Source organism: Heteronotia binoei, chromosome 10 (genome assembly GCF_032191835.1).
Source record: "Heteronotia binoei isolate CCM8104 ecotype False Entrance Well chromosome 10, APGP_CSIRO_Hbin_v1, whole genome shotgun sequence".
Taxonomy (NCBI): Eukaryota; Metazoa; Chordata; class Lepidosauria; order Squamata; family Gekkonidae; genus Heteronotia; species Heteronotia binoei.
The window spans coordinates 12,345,842-12,372,270 of NC_083232.1; the positions used below are offsets into that span (position 1 = coordinate 12,345,842).

The 26,429-nt window shown below is 48.7% G+C and overlaps 1 protein-coding gene across 1 annotated transcript in view; it reads right to left on the reverse strand.

Moving 5' to 3' along the window:
- Positions 1–1,555: 1,555 nt before the first annotated feature.
- LOC132578234 (mitogen-activated protein kinase kinase kinase 3-like) overlaps positions 1,556–26,429 on the reverse strand; it is a 46,545-nt gene continuing 21,671 nt past the window's right edge. Inside the window, exons 5-15 of the mRNA XM_060248139.1 lie at positions 25,349–25,460; positions 20,744–20,877; positions 18,621–18,694; positions 15,165–15,232; positions 11,451–11,543; positions 10,138–10,335; positions 9,713–9,861; positions 7,721–7,852; positions 6,939–7,068; positions 4,823–5,000; positions 1,556–4,038 (exon numbers count right to left, since the gene is read on the reverse strand). Coding sequence (XP_060104122.1) covers positions 3,810–4,038; positions 4,823–5,000; positions 6,939–7,068; positions 7,721–7,852; positions 9,713–9,861; positions 10,138–10,335; positions 11,451–11,543; positions 15,165–15,232; positions 18,621–18,694; positions 20,744–20,877; positions 25,349–25,460 — 1,497 coding nt within the window. The 3' untranslated portion in view covers positions 1,556–3,809. The remainder of the gene's footprint in view (positions 4,039–4,822; positions 5,001–6,938; positions 7,069–7,720; positions 7,853–9,712; positions 9,862–10,137; positions 10,336–11,450; positions 11,544–15,164; positions 15,233–18,620; positions 18,695–20,743; positions 20,878–25,348; positions 25,461–26,429) is intronic.

Sequence of the window (26,429 nt, forward strand, 5' to 3'; positions counted from 1 at the left end):
TGGAGCTGATCGGCGAGAAAAGCTGCGTAGGGAGGAAGTGGGGAGGAGGCACTGCTTTTTTAGCAGCTTGCTGGTCCTTCCCGCTGCTACCCCAGTCCTAAACATGCTGAGGGCGCTGGAAAGCCGGCATAGGAGTCGCCAACCTCAGCGCAGCTGGGGAGGCCGCCTTGAAAGAGCCCCTGGATCCAGCGCTTCACCGGGTGGGTGGATGGGAGGTGGGAGGTGCCATGGAGGGGGGCGGAGGCCGTCAGAGTGGTGGGGAGATCAGGGCCCCCAGAGCACTCTCTCCGCCGCCTTGAAAGAGCCCCAGGAGCCCGCGCTTTACCAGGTGGGTGGGTAGGAGGGAGAGGGAGGTGCCAAAGAGGGGCACGGGGGCCACCAAAGCGGCAGAGACAGCGGGGGCCACCAGAGCAGGGGGGCCTTCCACCCAAAATTTTATTCCATCTCCCCCCGAAATATTTTGGCTACGGGCCTGATAAAGATTTTTAGATTTATATCCCGCCCTATACTCTGAATCTCAGAGTCTCCGCCTGAGACCCCTGGAGAGCCGCTGCCAGTCTGAGTAGACAAGACTGACCTTGATGGACCCAGGGTTGGATTCAGCTCAATGTTCTCATTCTAATACTTCAAAGCTCAAGTGCTTAATTGAAGAGAGCCAGTTTGGTGTAGTGGTTAAGTATGTGGACTCTCATAAGGGAGAACCAGGTTTGATTCCCCACTCTTTCACTTGAAGCTGCTGGAATGGCCTTGGGTCAGCCTTAGCTCTCGCAGAGTTGTCCTTGAAAGGGCAGTTTCTGTCAGAGCTCTCTCAGCCCCACTTACCCCACAGGGTGTCTGTTGTGCGGGGGTGGGAAAGGTAAAGGAGATTGTGAGCTGCTCTGAGATCCAGAGTATAGGGCAGGATATAAATCCAATATCATCTTCTTGAAGCTGATTCAAGGGCCACTCCAGGCTGATGAAAATGAAGGCCAGGCATGCCCCGCAGATGTTCAATCACACCGTGAAGTCCCAGAATGTGACATCTGGCACAGAATTCAGCATCGAGACAATATCCGCTTGTTTGGCATGCCTGGTTGCAGAGATCATTCAGAAAGTGTGTTAGTGGGGAAGAAGAAGATGATGATATTGGATTTATATCCCGCCCTCCACTCCAAAGAGTCTCAGAGCGGCTCACAATCTCATTTACCTTCCTCCCCCACAACAGACACCCTATGTAGTAGGTGGGGCTGAAAGAGCTCTTACAGCAGCTGCCCTTTCAAGGACAACTCCTGTGAGAGCTATGGCTGACCCAAGGCCATTCCAGCAGCTGCAAGTGGAGGAGTGGGGAATCAAACCCGGTTCTCCCAGAAAAGAGTCCGCACACTTAACCACTACACCAAACTGGCTGATTCATTTATTCGGTGTGAATCTCAGGTGCAACAGGGAGCGATGGGGTCTGGGGAACGGGCCTTCTATGTCCTGCCAATGTCCTGTCTATCTGCATCCAGCAAAAGATGTAATATGGGGGGTGGGGACCCCACCCCAAAAGAGCAAAACATATCCCAAAGAGCACATGTTTGCTTAAACCGCACAGTTTATTTCAGTCACACAATCTGGGGCAGAATCTGGAAGGGAAGGGAGAGGGGACACGGGATAGCCCAATGAATCTTCGAAGTCTGAGGATATTGCTCAGCGGGCGTTTAGTAATGTCTGCCAACCCATTAAAGGATGGGCAGATGCATTTAGTTAGCCCGGATTGGCTGGTGGGAATGGGCCTCCTTTCCTTTCCAGATCAAGACGCCCTTAACGTCAGGGTTCCCGCTAAAGGGCTACTGAAAAGCCCATCCCAATGGAGTTGATCCACGCAGGGATTAACCTTTTAAAATGCTTCGCTGCGCCTGTGCAATGTTGGTATATCAACACCCCCCAGGGCCGCTTCAAGGTGCTCTCTTCTCCCAAGCAGAAATGTCACCCGTCACCTCCTCCCGTAGGAATATGTGGAGCCCCAGCACAACTAGTAACATTGCGAGCATTTGGCTTGGCCCAACCAGCTGCAGCGTAGGTGTGGAAGGTGGAGACAGATGCTGGCAAAAGATGCAACCTTCTCCTACAGTGCTGACGACCCAGAGTAAGATTCTGGAGCCCTCTGCGCTTTATCACCCAAGAAACCGCTTGCGTGGCAAGCTGGCCCTGATGCTACCAGGTCAAGGATATGTGGTGCACTCACGGAGAGGTGGAGTTTGGGTGACCTCGACGTTTAAACTGGCTTTAGGGTTGCGGGGGAACTCACCAGGAGCGAGGGAGACCCGGGCCTCGTCGCCGGCGACGTGATGTAACTTCCGACGTGCACAGGAAGTGACATCGTTATATCGTCTGCGTCGTGGCGACACTATGGTATTGGGGTAAAAACTCTATGGTAAACATGGCTTCGACCATATCGCTTTGGCTCAAATATCAGAGTGCAATGATGTCGCTTCCAGTACACACCGGAAGTGACATCACTGCGTCACTGGCGACTGTGGCCTAGGCCTCTCTCCCCTGCCGGTAAGTCCCTCCCCAGCCAGCTGATTGGCAGCAAGAGGCAGGGCTGGGAGATGCCCCGCCTCTGATTGGGGGGTGGGGCTGACAACCCTACCTTTGTAATTCTGTAGGCCAAGGCCTGCCAGAAACATGTAGTTTGGCAAGGTATACCTCATACTGTAAGAATCCGGGGCCAGGGCAAAGGAACACACTGTACAGCCTCAGAGCTCAGTCCGGGAACCTTGCAGGTTAGGCGCTAGCCCCCTGCTGATGAGACGGCAGAACTACAGGCCATAGAGAATCCTGCCAGTCTGGAAAATCAATCAGATGCTATGGAGGGAGAGAGAGATTGGCAGACCCGCTGGTTTCCCTCAGTTCTGGTCCCTGGAAGAATTCATCCAGCCTTCCTGCTGCCCACCAGCCCAGCTCATCTCTGGCCTCTGAGACGCACTCAACCTCAGCGCCCGCACGGAGGGAGACGGGTGAAGGTCGCCGTTACAGGGGTGGGGTTGCTAACAACAGATTCAACAAATATTTCTGTTGTGGGTTATATATACACATATAAAATCTAGACTAACTGGGTCCAAGAGAGGGGACAGATGGCCTCTGAGGGACCCCATAGGTTCTATCTTTCTAGAATGTTCCATACAACCTAATCCATTTGCAGTCAAGTCTCTGGCATAACCTCTTTGTTGCTATGAGTACAATTGCTGCCTATGATATACAAGCATCACTCTTTGTTCTGTTGCTTCGAATAGGTAGCCAGAGATACTGCTATGTGCACTGGACCTCCTACAGTTTCTCTTCCGACGGCACACTAGATTCCCTTTCAATACCCATCCTCCCATCGACAAGGAGGAAGCGTGGCTTTCTGGAGCACGCTGCGCATTTTGCCGCTCTGAGGAAACATTACCAGGGTAGGCTGACAAGATGGCGGACAACTTCCTTCATTTTGTTCTTCAGCGGCTGGTCAAATTCACGAGGCCTTCATGAGAAAGCGACACAACAGTGGCCACAAGGCAGCTTATCCTAGTGCAAAAGGGATCTTCAGTTCCATAGATCCCTCCATCTCAAAGAGTCATCAATCTCCGAAGCCAAGATGGCCGTTAAGTGCAGCTTAGGAAAAGGCAAGATGGCTGCCTCTTATCCAATAAGGCTTGATTGGCAACAACGCAGCATATTTGGGAGTGACCCAATGAGGCAATTGAGGCTGAATTCAGAAAAGTGTCATTTGTTTTTCTTTGCTCACCCTCCCCACAGTTATTGTATGGACCTTTGGCTTTTGTCCTTCCTCACATGGGAAAGCCTAACTAGAGGCTAAAGTTCACAAAAGAGTGCCTCAGAATTTCTTCCGCTGTGGGCCTCCGCTTCTCTTCCACAAAAATTATCTTGAGGAAATTGCGGCAGCAGTCCGAGACACCGTCTGGAAGCTGAGGCTTAGTGGGCTGTGTCGCGATTTTGAAAATGGCGGCCATTGCCTCAAATTCTGCCCAGGGTGGCTTTTCAGTCAACATCTCTACCACAGTGCAGCCCACACTCCTGAGGTAGATGAGGGAGGGGAAAAAACAATTAGAAAAAAATGTAAGGTGCCCTAATCACAATCTTTACAATAGCCTCTAGGCTGCTTTTCAGCATACATAGTACCTCACTGCTCTCATCTATTTTCTTAAATGTTCAAATTATGAAGAAGTTTAGAACGAGGAGAAACTATTTCCAAGCCTGGCCACTGGAAGGAGGATTAGGGGTGGGGAAATGGGGTGAGCAATACTGGCTACATTGCAATGTCACTTCTGGGGAAAATGTGGAAGTGACACAAGGTAACTCTAGGAATCACCGTAAAATCTATGATAAAACTATAGAGTATGCAGTGATTCCTAGAGCTACCCTATCTCAATTCCATAGTTTATCCCTAAGTGATGCTGTGACATAGCCAATATCATGTAGGCTGCAGCCCAAAGTCCCTCCCCCCCAAAATGCTGCCCTTGTTGGAAAGCTGGAGGGAGGACATGCCCCCCGCATCAACCCACTCTCTCCAATGCACCACAGTGGCCACAGTTAATGGTCATGTGGCCATATGGGAGGAGCTTATTTCTTCACAGTTCAAAGATTTCAGATGTACCAGAGACCCTCAGGTGCTGGAAAAATTTCTGTCTAAGCCCTCTTTTCATACAACGTATGGAGGAAATATCCCATAGGACTCTGAAGAAAAACCTGCTGTTCATTTTACTGACAATTTCAAATGTTCAGAACAAATACGCCGGAGAAGTTGAGCCCTCTGACCATCTCCACCTGAAGATAGCTATCTTGGAGACTGGTGTCTTACCAAATGTCGGCCTTCCTTCCGTATCCTTCCCCGCTGATCACCTCAGGGCTCATCCAGTATGGCGTCCCTGTGACAGATTTCATCCCCGTCCCGGACATGCAGATGGTCTGAATGCGTTTGCTGGCACCAAAATCTCCGAGTTTCACATTCCCCGAGGAATCTCTCAAAATGTTGGCACCTAAGAAGCAGCAGCAAAAGAAAACAAGGTGTCGAGGAAATCCTTTATGATTACTTCCCAACCCCAACCCATTTTGCCTATGGCTTCATCAGGGGATCTGTCACAATCAGGGAGAATCTCCTTACGAAATAAAAACAATTCGCAGAACATGTATAATCAATGCAATTCATTTAGAATACTTTTGCTAAAAATTAAGGTTAAATCATAGGAACTTGCATACAGAAGAATCTTTTAGAAAAACAGGTATTTTGCTATTTAAAAATAGGTCTTTTCCTGCTACTGCTGGGGTACATAAGAACATAAGAGAAGCCATGTTGGATCAGGCCAATGGCCCATCCAGTCCAACACTCTGTGTCACACAGTGGCCAAAAAACCCCAGATGCCATCAGGAGGTCCATCAGTGGGGCCAAGACACTAGAAACCCACCCACTGTGCCCCCCGCAAGCACCAAGAATATAGAGCATCACTGCCCCAGACATAAGAACATCAGAGAAGCCATGTTGGATCAGGCCAACGGCCCATCTAGTCCAACACTCTGTCACATAAGAACATAAGAGAAGCCCTGTTGGATCAGGCCAATGACCCATCCAGTCCAACACTCTGTGTCACATAAGAACATAAGAGAAGCCATGTTGGATCAGGCCAATGGTCCATCCAGTCCAACACTCTGTGTCACATAAGATAATAAGAGAAGCCATGTTGGATCAGGCCAGTGGCCCATCCAGTCCAACACTCTGTGTCACATAAGAACATAAGAGAAGCCATATATATATATATATATATATATATATATATATATATATATATATATATATATATATATATATATATATATATATATATATATATATATATATATTTATCCAATCCCCTCTTGAAGCTGGCTATGCTTGTAGCCGCCACTACCTCCTGTGGCAGTGAATTCCACATGTTAATCACCCTTTGGGTGAAGAAGGACTTCCTTTTATCCGTTTTAACCTGTCTGCTGAGCAATTTCATCGAATGCCCACGAGTTCTCGTATTGTGAGAAAGGGAGAAAAGGACTTCTTTCTCTACTTTCTCCATCCCATGCAGAATCTTGTCAACCTCTATCATGTCGACGTTTCTCCAAGCTAAGGAGTCCTAAGCGTTTTAACCTTTCTTCATAGGGAAAGTGCTCTAGCCCTTTAATCATTCTAGTTGCCCTTTTCTGCACTTTTTCCAATGCTATAATATCCTTTTTGAGGTGTGGTGACCAGAGTTGCACACACACTGTATTTGTCGGATCTTGGAAACTAAGCAGGGTCAACCTTGGCTAGTAATTAGTAGGGCAACCTCCCAAGAACACCAGGGCATGACACAGAGACAGGCAATGGCAAGTAGAAAAAAACCCCCACTGGGGAGTAGAACCGTCAAACAATTATTCAAATATTCAAAATGTGCATACAAGCACTGATGTATACATTTATATGTTATTTACAACGGCTTGCGGTAAGAGCTGGGCACAACATTATACCAAAGCACAATGGCTTAAATAAGGCACAGTACATGTCACTTCCGGTAATAACTTCCTGTAAGTACACCAGGCTGCATTAAAAAAGAAAATCTCCCATGATGCTGTTCCCCACAATCCTTTCATCAGCTGCCTGGCACTGCCTGGCAACCCTGAAGTACAATAATGTAGTCAACGCTTTCCACTTTGGAGTTGGAATGTCTGTCAACATCCCATGGCTCTGAAGCAGCTGAGCCATCAGCAACTCACAGCCAGGATGCTGGAAACGTTGGGTTACTATAACCTTTTTGTACAACAGTTTTGCTTAGAGGGTTTCAATAAGTCCTCCCAACGTGCCCCCAAACGCTCCTGGGACCCACAAAGGTTGTGCATCTTGAACTCTGGGACGCCCTCATCTCCTGAGCTACTCCACCCAAGCAGAAAGTCCTCTAGCGATCTCCACCTACCTTTAATATCTCTGTGTACAATCATGTTGCTGTGCAGGTAGAAGACTCCTTGCAGGATCTGCCTGGTGTACCTCCGGGTGACGTTCTCCGTCAGAGCCCCATAGGCTTTCAGCTGGTCTTTGATGGACCCCTAAGCGGGCAGGAGAAGAAGGCCTCATTGTCTAAAAGAGTGAGACACGCCTGCAACACTGACTGTAATTATATCCAAGAGAGTAGCAGAGGATTGGCTGCCAAAAGGAAGCGCTGTTGGAAGGTCATTCCTATATCCACTTGGGGTGAATGGAGAAAATTTGGGGCAACAATTACAAGTATATTCTCCTTATCTGGCCTGGCTTGCACCGGGGAAGCCTTTCGTATAAACTGGAGCTTCCCCATGGGGTGGGGGAGGGGGGGAGAAGAAGAAGACGATGATGACAATGATTATGATGATATTGGATTTATATCCTGCCCTCACAGTCTCCTTTATCTTACTTCCCCCACACCCTGTGAGGTGGGTGGGGCTGGAGAGGCCTCTCACAGCAGCTGCCCTTTCAAGGACAACCTCTGCCAGAGCTCTGGCTGACCCAAGGCCATTCCAGCAGCTGCAAGTGGAGGAGTGGGGGAATCAAACCCAGTTCTCCCAGATAAGAGTCCTCCCACTTAACCACTATGGCTGACCCAAGGACATTCCAGCAGCAGGAATCAAACCTGGTTCTCCCAGATTAGAGTCCACACATTATACATGTCCTACACAGCCACCCTGAGTCCTGTAGTGGCAGCAGCCTGGGGAAAGGACCACTTACCCCTGGCATGTATTCCACAAAGATGGACAGTTTCCTCTCCTCGGGGTCTCGCAAGCAGCCGTAATACTGAACTATCCGCTCATGGCGGAGAGTTTTCAGCAGCTGGATCTCACATTCTAAGGCATTCACCTCCTGCAGCGAGAGAGACAAAGCGCCACGGAGGGTTGTAAACACAGCTGGCTGCTGGAGGGCACATTATACCACCAGACTTGGCACAAATACAAACCCAACACCCTTGGAATCCAGATTATCAGAGCCTGACTTCCCCCAAAACAAAGGAGGAGGAGGAAGAGAAGGAAGAAGAAGAGGAGGAGGATATTGGATATATACCCCGTCTTTCACTCAGAGTGGTTTACAATCTCCTTCCCTTCCTCTCTCCACAACAGATATCGTTTGAGGTAGGTGAGGCTGAGAGAGCTCTCCCAGAAGCTGCCCTTTCAAGCACAACTCCTATGAGAGCTATGGCTGACCCAAGGCCATTCCAGCAGGTGCAAGTGGAAGAGTGGGGAATCAAACCCAGTTCTCTCAGATTACAGTCCACGCTCCTAACCGCTACACCAAACTGGCGATTCACAGAATCCTTTTGCCTCAGTTCTCTGAACCACATGCAATTAGCTGTCTGCTTTCTGCTTAATTGTAAAAAAGGAGACAACTGCCATTTTCAACGCGGAAGACACTCAACGGAAACAGAGCACTGGGTTCCTGCCACCTTGCTGACAAAATCTGCCCGTGAAAAGTTGAGGACTCCAAACAGAGCATGAGCAGAACACCCTGAAGGGTCCATCTAGCCTGACCCAGGCACAAATCCATTCTCACTCGCTTCTCTGCTTGTCTTTCCTTCCTCTGTTCACCATCCCCCTCTTCAGCCTCAAGCCAGCTCCATCCCTCCCTGAGAGGCCGCCGCCAGGAAATGGAAGAATGGAGCACAACAGTGGTTGCTAGGCAACCGTACACCTAGCCACCCCATTTCCTGCCTGAATCCAAAAGCTGCAGGAATTGGAACAGTTTCTACAACGCTGATGGGACTTCTGAGTATTCATAGCATTTCCCTGCTCGTCACCCGTTTATTCTCAAAAAAGCATTCCTCACTGTGATGTCGTAAGTCATGTGATAGAATTAGGATTGGGGGCGCCTGGGTTCAGATCTCGACTTAGCCAGATAGCTCGTTGGGCGATCCGGGGCCTGTCTCTTTCCCTCAACCTAACCTCTGCTCAGAGGACTGTTGTGAGGATAAAATGAGTGAGAGAGAATGATGTAGGCTGCCCGGATAAAAACCATGCTAAAGAGATTTAGTGCCAATTAACACTAAATACAACACCCTTGGAATCCAGATTATCAGAGCGTGACTTTCCCCAAAACAAAGGAGGAGGAGGAAGAAGAAGAAGAGGAGGAGGAGGAGGATATTGGATATATACCCCATCTTTCACTCAGAGTGGCACCCTCTGAAAACCTGCGTAAAATCGCTCCAGCATGGCCCTACCCTAGGAGACTGTTTTAAGCACCTTCCGCATGAGAAGAAAACGATATAATAAACCCAGGATTTGAGCCCATCTAGAAACAGACAATGTACTCCAAAGCAGAAGAGGGTTGTGGTTGGTGATATTGGGGGTGGGTGGGTGGATGACTATGACAATGTTGCTGTGTCACAATGTCACTTCCAGGTATAATGTGGAAGTGACAATGGGTAGCTCAAGGCACAGTTAGCAACTCTATGGTTTTATCGCAGAGTTTCTGGCAAGTCCTAGAGCTGCCTATTGTCACTTCCAGGTTGTAAATGGAAGTGATGTACTAGCCCAGAGGCCAGTGGTTCTATTTCTCTTCTGCTTCCACTTGTTGTTGAAGTGGACAACAGAAGCAATCAGTGGGAGGCCTAGCTCCAAGTGATACAAATGTTTAAAAACCACCCGGCAAATGCTGTTCTTACAGTGAGCACATTTCCACTCTGTGACCCTTCAGAGTGACACCGTTTTATCCTGGGCTGTTTATGCTTACTTTGCTTGTCTCTTGGCTGTCGGGGTCAAAGGGCACCTGCTTGACGGAGAGCTCCCGGCCAGTGTCGACATCATAGCAAAGATAGACCTCTCCAAAGGCTCCCCGGCCTAGCAGCTTTCCCAGCCGCCAGTTCACGGGGGCCTGCATTGCTAGGCAAGAAGACAGAAAATTGTGTTACAGCACTCGGAGCAGCTGCTTTTTCTCCTTCCGGATGCCAACCCATTTTGTTTTCTACAAAGTTTCACTCTTTGCTCCCAGCAGCTAAGAAACGTAGGCAGCCAGAGCTGTATTTAAAGAGGGCCCCCACCCCCCCAAGCACCAAGAAGTCAGAGCATCACTGCCCAGACAGAGTGTTTTTTATCCTACACCAGTAACCAGACCGAGCAAGTCCCTGATTATCAGGCACCCACCGGGAGACAACTTACTGTTCCTCGTCTTGGCTGGAGATGAGCCGAAGCTTTGGAAGATCTTGTCGCAGCTGTGCCACCACTTGGTGCCCCCACGGTCCTCATACCGCAAGGTGATGAGTTTGTTGTCTCCATTGAAGCTCTTCGTCCGGCTGGAGGGCACAAGCTGGAAAAGATTCTCCGGGGGGGCGTAACTTCTAGGGAAGGTTCTTCGGCCTTCAGGAGTCACGGAAGGGAGAGAGGGAGAGATTAGATGCAGCTCGGGGGTACGGCCCTTGCTTTGCGAGTGGACGGCTGCAGGCTCAAGCCCCTCTACCTCCATAAGGGAACACTCGTAGCAAATCAAGGTCTCTTCGGTGGACACCTTGAAGAGCTGATGCCAGTCAGAGTAGACCAGATTGAACTAGGCCAGGGGTGGCCAAATCCGCACATATTGTGTAGCTCTCAAAGCCTCCATCACCCAGCCGGCAGCTTGGAGAAGGCATTTAAAATTAAAGTTGCTTTCTTTCCACATCGTCCTCCCCCTCCCCCATCTATTTGCCTTCCTTCCTTCCTTCTACTTCTACTTCCTTATGTTATGTTTCCTAGTAATGATAGGGTTAATGAATTACTACGTTTCTAATTCTGCACCCCTCTGCGAGGCGACTGACGCTTGTCAATTCATTTTATAAAGCTGGAAAGAAACTGTAATTCGTAATGTTTCATTTTCTAGAATGGACTTACGTTGTTCTAATAAGCTGATGTAGTTGTAGTAAGGTTTTATTATCTATCTGATTATGCTGTGCTAAATATCCAACTGTACTTCACAAAGCTTAATAAAAATTTTGAAAGAAGAAAAGAGACCAGGCTTCCTCAACCGTTACAAAAGCGTCTGAAGAAGTGTGCACACGCGTGAAAGCTTATATCGAAAACTTTGCGGGTCTTCAAGGTGCCACTGGACTCGAACACTTTGTCCTGCTGCTTCAGACCAACATGGCCGCCCACCTGAAATCTAGCGACCCTCTGAAACTATCTCCATGGAAGGCTTTGCTAGATATAGCTCTTCTGAGTCCAACTCCAAAACATAATCCTTATTCTCAGGGGTGGAATTCTAGCAGGAGTTCCCCTTGCATATTAGGCCACACCCCCCCCCCCCCCCGAATGTAGCCAATCCTCCAAGAGCTTACAAGAAAGAGCCTTGTAAGCTCTCGGAGGATTGGCTCCATCAGGGGTGTGTGGCCTAATATGCAAAGGAGCTCCTGCTAGAATTCCACCCCCAGTTATTCTCATATACCAACAAGCTCCTCGGAGCGTTTCCAATCACCCCAACCCCCCTGCCCTCAAACTCTTACCATCACTATAGTCCTTGCGACTCTGGGAGAGGTGATACTGCCTTGGGAAAGTCCCTCCCTTCCCGTATCTGTCACAGAATGGGATATCAAAATCTGGCAAGAGTAAAGAGAAAAAAAGATATTTATGTATTAGCATCATGACAAAGAAAACTTGGTTCTTACTGCACTGTTTCCTAGTTTCTTGTTTTGAGACTGGTAGCATTTTAAGAAAAAGAAGACTGCAGATTTATACCCTGCCCTTCTCTCTGAATCAGAGACTCAGAGCAGCTCACAATTACCTTTATCTCCCTCCCCCGCAACAGACACCATGTGAGGTGGGTGGGGCTGAGAGAGCTCTGACAGAAATTGCCCTTTCAAGGACAGCTCTGCGAGAGCTATGGCTGACCCAAGGCCATTCCAGCAGCCACAAGTGGAGGAGTGGGGAATACAACTTAGTTCTCCCAGATAAGAGTCCGTGCACTTCACCACTACACCAAACTGGCCAAGAAAAGATCTCCAGGGTATAAGCTCTTGAGAGTCCTTGTCAGAAATCTACTGGACACAAATCCAGCTGTTACAACAAGACAGGTGGCTAGGTTTTGTTCTCAGGTTTATAAGGAATGCAAAAAATGAGGCAAATATGTCAAACTGTAATCTCTTACCAAATTTTAAAGTGACTTTTAAGTGGTTTAAAGGCTAAATGGTAATCTCATTTATTCTCCTTTACAGTCATAACCCTTAAGTTATAAAGTGTTAGCATGCAGATTCTTGGTGGGACTTTCATAAGGTATTTTTAAGGTTGTTTTAAATGACTAAAATGTTCCGGTCAATAACTGCAATAGTAAAAAACTGAATAGTAATAAACTGAATCCAGCTGTTCTGCTGCTGTCCCACTTAGCAATTCCCCAAAACTTCCAAATTTCTGTAATCCGCCTTCTGCATTGCTCCATATATTGTCATAAACCGTCGACATCATCTCATCCAGACGTCCACCTTTATTGCACTGCGACCGTCTTCCACAGTGTCTACTGCATTGTGTTTAAAATTCCGTCATCGGCTCAGCAAGAAAAGGCGGGCCGTAAACAAAGTGAATAAATATTATGTAGCAGAGTAAACTCGAATTCAGAATTTGCACGCAGCATCCAGTTTGTGTGCAGTCACAAACCGAAGCGGCTTGGCTGCATCATGGAAACACGAATTGGGGGGGGGGGGGGACAGTCAGGGAGTAAAACAGTAAAAATAGTTCAGCTTCTCTTATGTTCAGCTGAGACGCAAAGCAGATTGGGGAGAGCTCTAAAAAGTATCTCTTAAAATAGTTATGAGAGAGGCAATACAATACAAGAACTCGTGGGCAGACAGAAGGAAGTCCTTCTTCGCCCAAAGAGTCATTGACATGTGGCGTTCACTGCCACAGGAGGTGGTGGTGGCTACAAGCATAGACAGCTTCAAGAGGGGATTGGAGAAACATACAGAGCAGAGGTCCATCAGTGGCTATTAGCCACAGGGCACTGATGGAACTCTTTGCCTGGGGCAGCGATGCTCTGTATTCTTAGCACTTGGGGGGCAACAGTGGGAGGCCTTCTAGTGTCCTAGCCCCACTAGTGGACCTCCTGATGACTCCTCTGGATGACAGAGTGTTGAAGTGGACAGGCCATTGGCCTGATCCAGCATGGCTTCTCTTACGTTACAAGAGTAATAATTCACTGCTGCAGGAGGTGGTGGCAGCTACAAGCACAGATAGCTTCAAGAGGGGACTGGGTAAACATCTGGAGCAGAGATTCACCAGTGGCTATTTGCCACAAAGTATAGATGGAATGCTGTCTGGGACAGTGATGCTCTGTATTCCTGGGTGCTTGGGGGTCAATAGTGGGAGGGCTTCTGGTGGACCTCCTGATGGCCCCTGCGTTTCGGCCACTGTGTGACACAGAGCGTTAGACTGAATGGGCCACTGGCTTCTCTTATGTTCTAACAAATGAGTAAGCAGGAAGTTAGAAGCCAACTAGAGGCAACGGGGAGAGATCCTGCAATGGGTCTCCCATCTTTTCTAAAAGGCATGCTTTTTAGGATACGATAAATGTTGTTTGAATTCTTTTAGAACAACATTTTTTAAGGTCCTCGATGTCTCAAAGAAGATTTGGATGAGCTGCAGGGAGGATTTTGACTGCGGCTCTTCCCTTTGGCTTGTTTTCTGCCTTTTGCGGTTATCCACTTGGCTTTCATTATTCGTTATCTGATATTACTGCGTTATGTTTCTCTGGTTAGCCATCCGGCAGGCTTTCCTAAGCAGAAGGGGTGGGATATAAATCTTCATAAAGAAGTAACTTCTAAAGGGGCAGCGTAAACACTGCAGCCAGGGAGGCATCTCAAACGTTCGCGGAATCCAGCTTCCACAACTCAGACTCGGCAGCCCTGCGTCGTTCCAAAAGATGTTTTCTCTTCCTCTGGGCCCCCTGCCATGTATTCATTTTTTAATAGCCGAGGTCATTCTGTTATTCCTATGATACAATTTTCCATGATTTCACCAACGCTGCACATGCAAGGCTCGCAGTAAAAGCTTCGGCCAAAAGAAAAACCATTGCAATTCCCAAGTAAAATCCTGCAGTCATCTGAGGTCCTCTGTGCCCCCAGGTCATTCTCTGCCTGCCCCCCCCCCCCCCGCTCCTGGGCAGCTGCACGACATCCCACCAACGCCCCCTCTAAGCTGGGGAGTCTTGCGAGCAAAAATTCTACACTGTGACCTACTGGCGTTCGAGTTGTGAGCGACTGCATCAATTAGTTTGTTTGGGGGCCATTTTCCCTGAGTGTAAGACCAAGGCTCCTTCTAAGCTGGGGAGTCTTGTGTGAGCAAAAATTCTACTTGGTGAACCGCTGGCATTCAAAGTTGTGAGCGACTGCATCAGTTAGCGTTTGCTCTGGGACCATTTTTCCTTAAGACCAATACTGCCTCTAAGCCAGGGGCGGCCAAGTGTAGCTCTCCAGATGTTTTTTTTGCCTACAACTCCCATCAGCCCCAGCCATCGGCCGTGCTGGTTGGGGCTGATGGGAGTTGTAGGCAAAAAAACATCTGGAGAGCTACCCTTGGCCACCCCCGCTCTCAGCTATGGAACCTTGTGAGCAAAAATCCTATCTTGTGAGCGACTGCATCAATCCGTTTGCTCTGAAGCCGTTTTGCCTGAGCTAAGACAAAAACCGTGCGAGCTGGAGGCTAAAAAACTGTGAGCTAGCTCACACCAACTCAGCTTAGAATGCTGCTTCAGACCAAAACGGGTGAGCCAGAGGCTAAAAAGGGTGAGTTAGCGGATGCAAACTCAAGCGGGAACGCTGCTTCCCACAGCGCCCAAACCCTGTCTTGTTGGCATTTCAAAGGTGGCTCTGATCGTAAGATCTGCTGGCAAGGATGCCTGAGCACAAAAGAGAGATGAAATTGTTTCCGACACAGGTTCAAGGTTCCAACAATGAAAGTCTCCCAAGGGGCTTGGGGGGGGGGGCAATGTTCCCTCTAAGCTGCAGAGTCTTGTGAGCAACAGTTTTACTTTGTGAGCTACTGGCATGAAAGTTGTGAGCGACTGCATCAATGAGTGTGCTCTGGGGCCATTTTTCCTGAGCTAAGACAAAAAAAAGTGTGAGCTGCAGGTGAAAAATCTGGACGCTAGCTCGCGCTAACTCAGCTTAGGGGGAACACTGCTTGGGGGGTGATTTTCCTTTTGCCTATAACCCCAAGATTGTGCAACTTACCTAAGCAATCCAGACTGTCTTTGGCTTGGCTTGTCCTTCTCGGACCAGATGTTTGGTTAAATGCAGGGCTGTGCGAAGAGAGAGGGATGCTGTTTTAGCACCATAGAAATACCTCCAGCCTGTATTATTTAATATAAACCACTGTATTTTTAATTTAGCCCTCGCCTGAAGCGGTGTCTCCTCCTACGTGAAAACTAGGCTGTTCCATATTCTTATTTTCCTTCCTTGTTGTGTTCCAGTTGCTTTTGGCGAGGGTGGGGGTGGGGGGGAAGAGTGTTTCCTGTTCCACATGCTATTTGCTCCATCTAGTGGTCAATTCAGAATTACATCGCTTTATGTCCAGCATAAACACCCGCGGTTTAAATCTACAGGGAGATGTGCCGGACATCAAGCGTTGTAATATTGAATCTACCACTAGAGGGAGCAAAACATAAGTGGAACAGAAATATAACCCTGAAGCAACAGGCACACACAAATGAGGAAAATGAGAATTTGCAAAAGGCCGCTGACCATTTTTTGAGATCCCCAACAGAACCCTTTCTGTGGGTCCCTTTACCTTTATTGACTAAGCACCTAATGTCTGAACAGCAGGTCTCGTTGGTGGCATGGGAAACCATCCTAGCAGAGATTTGGGAAGCGCCTACCCTCACATGAACTCATCACCTCATGAAGATTTTTCTTTAATTCTCTGAGGTTTTTAACTGATTTGTTTTTGTGTATTTTCTTAACATTGACAAAAATGTGTTACACTTTAAAAAGAGCACAACAGGATTCATATTCTAAGCAGGAACATGGATAGGAGGCTTTGGAATACCAGCAGTCGGGACGGCAGGGGCAGGCTTTATTCAGCCACCTCTTTGAATATCCTCCATGCCCCCAGTAGGGCTCAGTCACCAGAGGTCGCCATGATTTCCAGATGTGCACACACACACTGGCAAAATATATATATATCAGGGATGCTGAGCAGTCAGGTTAAAACGGATAAAAGGAAGTACTTCTTCACCCAAAGAGTGATTAACATGTGGAATTCACTGCCACAGGAGGTGATGGCGCTACAAGCATAGCCAGCTTCAAGAGGGGATTGGAGCAGAGGTCCATCAGTGGCTATTAGCCACAGTGTGTGTGTGTGTGTGTGTGTGTGTGTATACACATATATATTCTCGCCACTGTGTAATACAGAGTATTGGACTGGATGGGCCATTGGCCTGATCCAACACGGCTTCTCTTATGTTCTTATGGCGGAACTTGCTTAATGTAAGAGCCACATAGAATAGATGTTAGATGTTTGAGAGCCGCAGGAAAAGAACATCAGATGTTTGAGAGCCACAAGACAGGAAGGAAGGAAAGCAAATAGATGGGAGGAAGAGAGAGGTGGAAAGAAAGCAACTTTAAATGCATTATCCAAGCTGATGGCTGACTTGGCTTGAAGAAATTATTTAAAGAGACAAATGCCTTCTCCAAGCCATCTGATGGGGCAGCGGGGCTTCGAGAGTCACACAAGATGTGTAAAAGAGCCACATGGGGCTCCTGAGCCAGAGTTTGGCCACCCCTGATATATATACACACACAAAAACCCCCAAAACAACCCCCCCAAAACAAAAAAAAATCTTGTTACTGGGATTGAATCTAGCTCTTCTAGTGCAGACTCTAGCCTCTGAAACTATCTGGAGGGAGTACTGAATTTCTAGTGGGGAAACCTAGATTAGAATTTCCTACAAACCAGGCCTCCGGGTAAGATTAGGGTTGCTCCCCACTTTCTGAAATTAAATAAGGGAGAAGTATTGTTTCTGCTTCTCTTGAAGAAATCCCTTCCCACAGAGTTCCTTTCACCTTTTCCCACAATCCTTTGCTCCTGCTATTAAGGCACAAGGAAAAAATATGTCCTGATTGCCGAGGTTTTGGGGTATAATCTCTTCTCCCCCTTTCCTGCTGTTGTCCTCCTAGCGACGCTCTGGCTGCCGAGCCGCTCTTCAGTTTAAACAGCTTTTCGATCTCATGGGTTTTCATCAAAATACCGGCTTCGTGTTCCCCTCTTCATCTGCCTCCTCGGTTACATCTCTGCCCGCCCATATCTACTGAAGTTAGGAAATCTGTAACCCGAGAAGACGATCAAAGTCTCCGGCCCTTATCTCATCACGGAGAAAGAAGGGAATGATGCGTGCTCGTTGTTATTCGACATAAGTAATATCAAACCACATGAAACAGTTTTTGGAGTGCTTAGAAAAAAGGAATGTAAGCGGAACAGCACCTAGGGAATTAAAACTTTGCAAGGACCGTTGATCTCAAATAAAAATGTGTGCCAGCATGTAGGGAGCCTTTTGCTAATTACAAAAAGGATATCAAGTCTGAATTATATTGATGTTTCAAAATCTTTTTCATGGCTTTTAATATAGTGCTTCGCTGAAGAAGACGACTGCAGATTTGTACCCCGCCCTTCTCTATGAATCGGAGACTCAGAGTGGCTTACAATCTCCTATATCTTCTCCCCCCACAACAGACACCCTGTGAGGTGGGTGGGGCTGAGAGGGCTCTCACAGCAGCTGCCCTTTCAAGGACAACTCCTGCCAGAGCTACGGCTGACCCAAGATCATTCTAGAAGGTGCAAGTGGAGGAGTGGGGAATCAAACCTGGCTCTCCCAGATAAGAGTCCGCTCACTTAACCACTATGGCTGATCCAAGGCCATTCCAGCAGCTGCAAGTGGAGGAGTGGGGAATCAAACCCGGTTCTCCCAGATAAGAGTCCACACACTTAACCACTACACCAAGGCTCTCTGATTGGTTGTTAGCTGCCTCCAGGGCTTTTTTTGGTAGCAGGAACTCGCTTGCATATTAGGCCACACACCCCTGATGTAGCCAATCCTCATGGAGCTTCCAGTAGGCCCTGTATGAAGAGCCCTGTAAGGAATTCTAGCAGGACCTCCTTTGCATATTAGGCCACACACCCCTGATGTAGCCAATCCTCCTGGAGCTTACAGCAGGCCCTGTACGAAGAGCCCTGTAAGGAATTCTAGCAGGACCTCCTTTGCATATTAGGCCACACACCCCTGATGTAGCCAATCCTCCTGAAGCTTACAGTAGGCCCTGTACTAAGAGCCCTGTAAGCTCTTGGAGGATTGGCTACATCAGGGGGGCGTAGCCTAATAGGCAAAGGAGTTCCACTACAAAAAAATGCCCTGGCTGTCTTAGATCTCAGGCTGAAAGATCTTAAATCTCAGGCACTGACATCAAAATAAGAATACATAAAACCCCTGAGCAAGTGACTTTGGGCCAAACATTCTCCAGCAACTTAGCCTGCCTCACAGGGTTGTGAAGAGGATAAAATGGGAAGAGGTGGAAGAAGGAAGAAGAAACAACCAGGCAGTCTGATATTCCTGGAGGAAGCGCAGGGGAAGATATCTTACAAACAGATATTTTAAAAAATGTCATTCATCTCATACGGTCGTCTTCCAGTCCTACCTGTCTATGGATCTGTCCAAAGACTGACAACTTCCTGAGAGAGAGTCGTCCGGGCTGATAAACGGCTCCAACACCTGACGAGAGGGGGTGAAAAAAGAGGTGAAAATAAATAAATGGGACTCGTACAAAAATAATCAGAGCCCGTTTTGGCAAGCTAGAAGCACAAAGCACATCTGTGTTCTCAGACCCCTGCCAAAATTCACCCGGAGTAACTTTTGACTTTTTAAAAAGAAAGAAAGAGTATTAAAGAACTCGCCCTTTTGTGGAAATGCTGACCTGGCGTTTCCACTCCAGAACTAGCTAGTGACTCTGCAGAGAAATGGTTGTTAGCAGAGCCTTTTTTGTAGCAGGAGCTCCTTTGCATACTAGGCCATGCCCCCCCTGATGTAGCCAATCCTCCTGCAGCTGACAGGGCTCTTCGTACAGGGCCTACTGTAAATTCTAAGAGGATTGGCTACATCAGAGAGGTGTGGCCTAATATGCAAAGGAGTTCCTGCTACAAAAAAAGCCCTGGTTGTTAGCCCATTTCATCTGTTATATCCATCCCAGGGCACTTTATGCAGAAAAGGTCCCTTCAGGCACTGCTGTTAAGAGTTGCCAGACCCTCACTGAGGGAACCCTTGCTTTTATGGGGCACTTTACCGCTGCTGGCCAGTTGGGGGAAAAACCAGCCTCATCCAGCCTGGAAATGATGGCATCACGTTGCTGATGTCACACAGTGACATTCTAGTTTTTGGGCCAAACTCAATGGTACAATAGCTACAAACCATAGAGTCTGGGCCCCAAAAGTAGAGCATCACCCACTCAGTGTCAGCAACGTGATGACATCACTTCCGGGTGCTATCAGGACCAAGGAGTCCCCTACTGGCTGCCAGGTAGAACTTGGCAACCTAACTGCTGTTCGGCTGTCATCATGCCTTCCCTTGGACCAATCAGAATTTGTGGATGGGCGAGGCCAGAAGAGCACTTCTGTTTACGAAATACACTCTCGCTATTCCTGTCTCCCTGGCTAATACCGACCCTCAGAGACTGGCCTCGACAAGCGCATTCAGACAGATGGAATGAACATCCAATACAGTCCTTCTCACTACAGAATACTAGCGTAGAAAGCTGAGAGCTGCCCCCTCCCTCAACCTTTGAAACAACAAATGAACATCCCTGAATATGAAATATCTGGGGACTTTGGGGGTGGAGCCAGGAGCAAGGGTGTGACAAGCATAATTGAACTCCAAAGGGAGTTTTGGTCATCACATTTAAAAGGACCGCACACCTTTTAAATGTCTTCCCACCATATGGAAATAATGAAGGCTAGGGGCACCTTCTTTCGGGGCTCATAGAATTATACCCCCTGGTCCAATCTTTTTTAAACTTGGAAGGTGTTATGAAGAGAGATATTGGATGCCGTGCTGAAAATCTGGTGCCTCTGCTTCAAAAAACAGCCCCCTTCCAGAGCCCCAGGTACCCACAGATCAATTCTCCATTATCACCTATGGGAACTGGTCTCCATAGGGAATAATGGAGTGCCTGGGAGACATTTCCTTCCCCTCTACACTTTCTGATGACCCTGAAGCGGAAGGAGGGCCTCCAAACTGGGGGATCCCCTGCCCCCACCTGGCAATTGGCAATTAGTTTTAAGTGTCCCCAGAGAAAGACTTGCCTTGGGTCTCCAGAAGCAACCCAATCCAACTGGAAAAGAAGCTGGAGAGATCCTAGGGACAAGAGATCCCAGAAACCTAACTGGTCTAAGAAAAAATATGAGGCTTATTGGCTGGAATCCTCCAGCCAGGCCTTTCCATGGATCCCTAGCTTCATATTCTACTCAGTCCCCCATCTCTGGCCACACATATTCTACTCAGTCCCCCATCTCTGTTTTGCCTGCAGACTCCCCTAAAACCAGGGGTGGAATTCTAGCAGGAACTCCTTTGCATGTTAGGCCACACCCCCTGATGCAGCCAATCCTCCAAGGGCTCTTAGTACAGGGCCTACTGGAAGCTCCTGGACGATTGGCTCCGTCAGGGGTGTGTGGCCTAATACGCAAAGGAGCTCCTGCTAGAATTCCACCCCTGTCTAAAACTAAACCCCAGTGCCATTTGGGTTTGCGGGCTTCCGTTCTTGCAGCTTACGTTTGGGTCCATCGTCTCTGGGATGAACTCCCCTTCGCTGTTGATGCTGGTGTAAGAGCCCTGGCGGGCGATTTGCTGTTGCTCTTCGGGGACGCTCCCGGGGGGCGGGGAACTCCGGCCTGTGTGCAGGGACCCTGCGAGGTGGGAGAGAGAAAAAGAAACCGCTGGGGAGCAGGGCAAGAGACAAGCCCGAGTTCCATCCGGGATGCCAAGAGAACAATTCGATGCAAGAAATGGGCCCAGATTAGTGTCGGCAGGCAAAACAAAGGGCTAGGAGTGTATATGGGGGACAGCGGCCAAAATCATGAATAGGTTCCAGCGCCAACACAAAGGGCGTGGCAACTTCTGGTTATTGACCTACCTTCCCCGCGCCTGAAGAACTTGGAGCTTCAGCAACTCGTGAGTCAATTCCCCCAGTGAGGCCATGCAAGTGTGGGATTGCAAATTTGGATGCTCTGTGTGTGTGTGTGTGAGAGAGAGAGAGAGAGAGAGTGTACAGGGGACGTGCAGCTGCTTGGGGTGAGGAAATGAAGACTGTACTCAGGGAAACTGCACTGCTTTATTTTTATTTAATTATTTTAGTCTCCTGGCCCCACTCCCCAAAGTCTTCCTGCCCCACCCCCAAAATCCCCAGGTATTTTTTAAGTTAGCCTTGGCAACCCTAACCAGAGAGCTCCCACATAAGCAGGGGACAGATACATAGGAGGGGAGGGGGAAAGGAAGGAGGGTTTGCGGGATGGTCTGAGGGCGGGAAGAAGGGGGGGCTGGAAACTCTCTGTCTGGGGACCCTCAAAACATAAAACCGGCCCTGATCAGTGCCGTGCTTTTTATAGAATCTGGGCGATCGTGAGCCGTGGAATTAGGTGAGAGCTCCTCTCGTTCAGGTTAACAAGAAAGCACAGCATGTTCCAAAGAAGCCAGCGAGGACGAGGCCTGCCATACCCTATTGGCACACTCTGGACCCCTTTCGTCTTCCTTTCCACTATGTTATTTTGAAGGAATTTTCATAGGCAGCGTGTGCAGCCGGCCGGAAACGCACAGCCAGATCCCTTTGTGACCTGGCTGGGTCCAGCTCTTCCCCAAACTGGTTTGTTGTCGTCCTCTCCCTGGCTCCACTCATCCATCCGTCCCATGCTCCCTTATTTTGAGCGCTTTTGACCCCAAAAGCGGCACCTTGGAAAAACGACACTGTTTTGCCCGATTCCTTAGCAATCTGGCTAGGAGGGGCTGTGGCTGGACTCCTGGGATCCGTCAGGGCTGACAGCCAGGCTGAACTATCTGGTTTTGCAGCTGCAGGAGTCGACAAAGGAGCAGGCGGTGGACGCTGGCACAAAAGGGCAGCTGGAGTCTGTGGGGTGCTGGTCATCTTGGACACGGGACTCGGTGTCTTAACAACCTGGGCCGCGATGTCTGTGTGCCGCAGAGCTGACAAGGGGATCTTTCAGGGGTCTCTGAAGCAGCTGGTTGGAAGCTGACATTGGCCCAGTTAGACGGCAGTGGCTAGGCCAACCCGGACAATCTCCAGACCTCCTAAATGAGGGGTCCTCAAAGAAAGAGGGTGGGCTAAGGTTGCCAAGTCCAATTCAAGAAATATCTGGGGACTTTTGGGGGTGGAGCCAGGAGCAAGGTCGTGACAAGCACAATTGAACTCCAAAGGGAGTTCTGGCTGTCACATTGAAAGGGACTGCACATCTTTTAAACGCCTTCTGTCTATTGGAAATAATGAAGGATGGGGCATCTTCTTATGGGGCTCATAATAATAATAATAATAATAAATTTTATTTATATCCCGCCCTCCCGGCCTAGGCAGGCTCAGGGCGGCTAACAACAGTTCAATAAAATTATACAATATAAAGTAGGTTTAAAACAACAATTAGATTATACAATACTTTAAAACAACAATCTAAAAACCAGTTCCAGCTGTCTGGGTCGTTCCATAATTTAAACGGCGGTGATCTTCTTGATGTTATTCTGTACTCTTATATTATGGCAGGGGTCACTAGATAAAATCGTTGGTGGATTAAACAGCCATCCTATCAACGGTCTACAAAAGCCTGCTTGAAAAGAATTGGACTCCCTGGTCCAATTCTTTTGAAACTTGGAGGGTGCGGTTCAGATGCTATGCTGCTAATTTGGTGCCTCTACCTCAAAAAACAGCCCCCCCAAGCCCCAGATATCCACAGATCTATTCTCCATTATACCCTATGGGAATCGGTTCCATAGGGAATACTGGAGTGCCCAGCAGACATTTTCCTCCCCCACCTCTCGCTTTCTGATGACCCTGAAGCAGGGGGAGGGCCTCCAAACTGGGGGATCCCCTGCCCCCACCTGGGCATTGGCAACCCTAGGGTGGGGTCTACCTGTGTTTTTTTTTTTTAAAAAAAAAACATTGCTTTGGCAGCAGCTGCCACCCCAGCAAAAGGATCTTCATCGTGTGACGGAAGGTAAGCTGTGGCAGCCATTTTGTGGCTGGCTTCACCTCATGTGGCAGCCATTTTGTGGCAGCCATTTTGTAGCTGCACCCATCGCACTGTGTCACAATTCCAAAGGTGCCTGCTCGAAAAGATTGGGGACTCCTCTCTTAGACACACTTATACTTCCCCCCCCCCCCCTAATATATGACATGAACACTTTTGGGCCTGTTATGCAGAATTTTTGTCCCAACCAACCTTTACAAAGTTCCAGCACTCCCATGGACTCCGTTCTGAGCACCGCCCACGTTCCAAGAGGGCAGGAGGCTTATGATTTGGGCCAAGAACATGCTCAAATTAACTTTAAATTCCACTGGGACGGCTGGTAGGGGAAAATAGGTTGGCAGCTCAGAACAAAACAAAAAAAATTTACAGCTGTGTTCAAGTACAAGCTGGCCGAGCACATTTTGTTTCAAAAGCGAGCCTCCATATGCCCTTCAGAGTTCTGGCCGAATACTCAACAGCAACACGAGGGAGAAAAACTCTGGATTTTGTTTTAACTCTGATGCCCATGGAGCTAAAGTCAACAATTTTATTTTTATTTTACTTCATTCATCCCCCAGTCTTTCTCCCCCCACGGAGACCCAACAGCAGCTTCACTCCGTTCTCCTCGCCTCTGTTTTATTCTCACAACAACCCCGTGAGGTAGGCTAGGATGAGAGGGTGCAACTGGTTTAAGTTCACCAGGCGAGCTTCCACGGCAGAGTGGCAATTCAAACCCGAGTCCCCCTGATCCTCGTCTGACGCTTTAGCCATGACGCGATACTGGTTTAGATCCGGGTGGGTAGCCATGTTGGTCTGAAGCAGCAGAACAAAGTGAGAGTCCAGGGGCACCTTGAAGACCAACAAAATTTAATTCAAGGCAGGGCTTTTTCTGTAGCAGGGGCTCCTTTGCCTATTAGGCCACACACCCCGATGTAGCCAGTCCTCCTGGAGCTTACAGCAGGCCCTGGAATAAGAGCCCTGTAAGGAATTCTAGCAGGACCTCCTTTGCATATTAGGCCACACACCCCCTGATGTAGCCAATCCTCCTGGAGCTTACAGCAGGCCCTGTACGAAGAGCCCTGTAAGAAATTCTAGCAGGACCTCCTTTGCCTATTAGGCCACACACCCCTGATGTAGCCAATCCTCCTGGAGCTTACAGTAGGCCCTGTACTAAGAGCCCTGTAAGGAATTCTAGCAGGACCTCCTTTGCATATTAGGCCACACACCCCTGATGTAGCCAATCCTCCTGGAGCTGACAGCAGGCCCTGTATGAAGAGCCCTGTAAGGAATTCTAGCAGGACCTCCTTTGCATATTAGGCCACACACCCCTGATGTAGCCAGTCCTCCTGGAGCTTCCAGTAGGCCCTGTACGAAGAGCCCTGTAAGGAATTCTAGCAGGACCTCCTTTGCATATTAGGCCACACACCCCTGATGTAGCCAATCCTCCTGGAGCTTACAGCAGGCCCTGTACTAAGAGCCCTGTAAGGAATTCTAGCAGGACCTCCTTTGCATATTAGGCCACACACCCCGATGTAGCCAATCTTCCTGGAGCTTACAGTAGGCCCTGTAGGAAGAGCCCTGTAAGCTCCAGGAGGATTGGCTACATCAGGGGTGTGTGGCCTAATATGGAAAGGAGTTCCTGCTACAAAAAAACCCCTGATTCAAGGTATGAGCTTTCATGTGTGTGCACACTTCCTCCAATATCTGAGGACAAGCGCATGCACATGAAAACGTATACCTTGAATAAAACTTTGTTGGTCTGAAAGGTACCATTGGACTCAAAACTCTGTTCGCTACGCTGGTTTAATTCACTGGCCAATGGTGGGCAGGGCTTTTTTTTACAGCAGGAACTTCTTTGCATATTAGGCCACACACCCCTGATGCAGCCAATCCTCCTGGAGCTTAGAGTAGGCCCTGTATGAAGAGCTCTGTAAGCTCTTGGAGGATTGGCTACAGCGGGGGGGGCGTGGCCTAATAGGCAAAGGAGTTCCTGATACAAAAAAAGCTCTGGTGGTGGGAACTTGGAGAAATTATAGAAGCCGAAGTGCACTCTTTGCATCCAGACAGGAGACGACGGCAGTAATTGGGCTGAGAAGGCCGTGGAAGGAGTGGGAACCTCCCCATGGCTGGCGCCCCGACTTTCACTGACCCGTGGAGTGCTTCCGCGTCCTCTCGGCGTCTTTATACAAGGACCCCATGATATCGCCCATTGACTTGGATATTCTCATCTCGTGCTGCTTGCTGTTGTTGGGCTGCAGGGACTGGAAACGACACAAAAGGAGAGCTGGTGAGCGCCGCCGTCCGTACGGAAGGAGGGTTCATGCGCTTCAGTCTTTCTGGGGGAGTCTCCCAGGGGAAGGAGGAGGAGGAGGAGAAGGAGGAGGAGGAGGAGGAGAAGGAGGAGGAGAAGAAGAAGAAGGAGGAGAAGGAGAAGAAGGAGGAGGAGGAGAAAAAGGAGGAGAAGGAGGAGGAGGAGGAGAAGAAGGAGGAGGAGGAGAAGGAGAAGGAGGAGGAGGAGGAGAAGGAGAAGGAGGAGGAGGAGGAGAAGAAGAAGGAGGAGGAGGAGAAGAAGGAGGAGGAGAAGAAGAAGGAGGAGGAGAAGGAGAAGAAGGAGGAGGAGAAGGAGGAGAAGAAGGAGGAGGAGGAGAAGGAGAAGAAGAAGGAGGAGGAGGAGAAGGAGAAGAAGAAGGAGGAGGAGGAGGAGAAGGAGGAGGAGGAGGAGGAGAAGAAGGAGGAGGAGGAGAAGGAGGAGGAGGAGGAGGAGAAGGAGGAGGAGAAGAAGAAGGAGAAGGAGGAGGAGGAGAAGGAGAAGAAGGAGGAGGAGGAGGAGAAAAAGGAGAAGGAGGAGGAGGAGGAGAAAAAGGAGAAGGAGGAGAAGAAGGAGAAAAAGAAGACCGCAGATTTATACCCCAGCAGGTGCAAGCGGAGGAGTGGAGAATCAAACCCAGTTCTCCTAGATAAGAGTCTGCACACTTCACCACTACACCACATGTTTTTCACCACAAGTATGGGGGGCTCCCGCAGGGCTAATTTTAATTGGGAAAGGTGCACGTAGGGAGGAGAGTTCAAAACAAAACGCAACACATTTTCCCTTGTGCTGTGGTCCTGATTCAAGCCTGCCTCCCAGATGCCTGGAGATTAAAATTAAAAAAAAAAAAAAACCGTGCTTGGAGTTGCACACTTGAGAAGACTTTTCCACCCAAAGGGTCATTAATAGGTGGAATTCACTG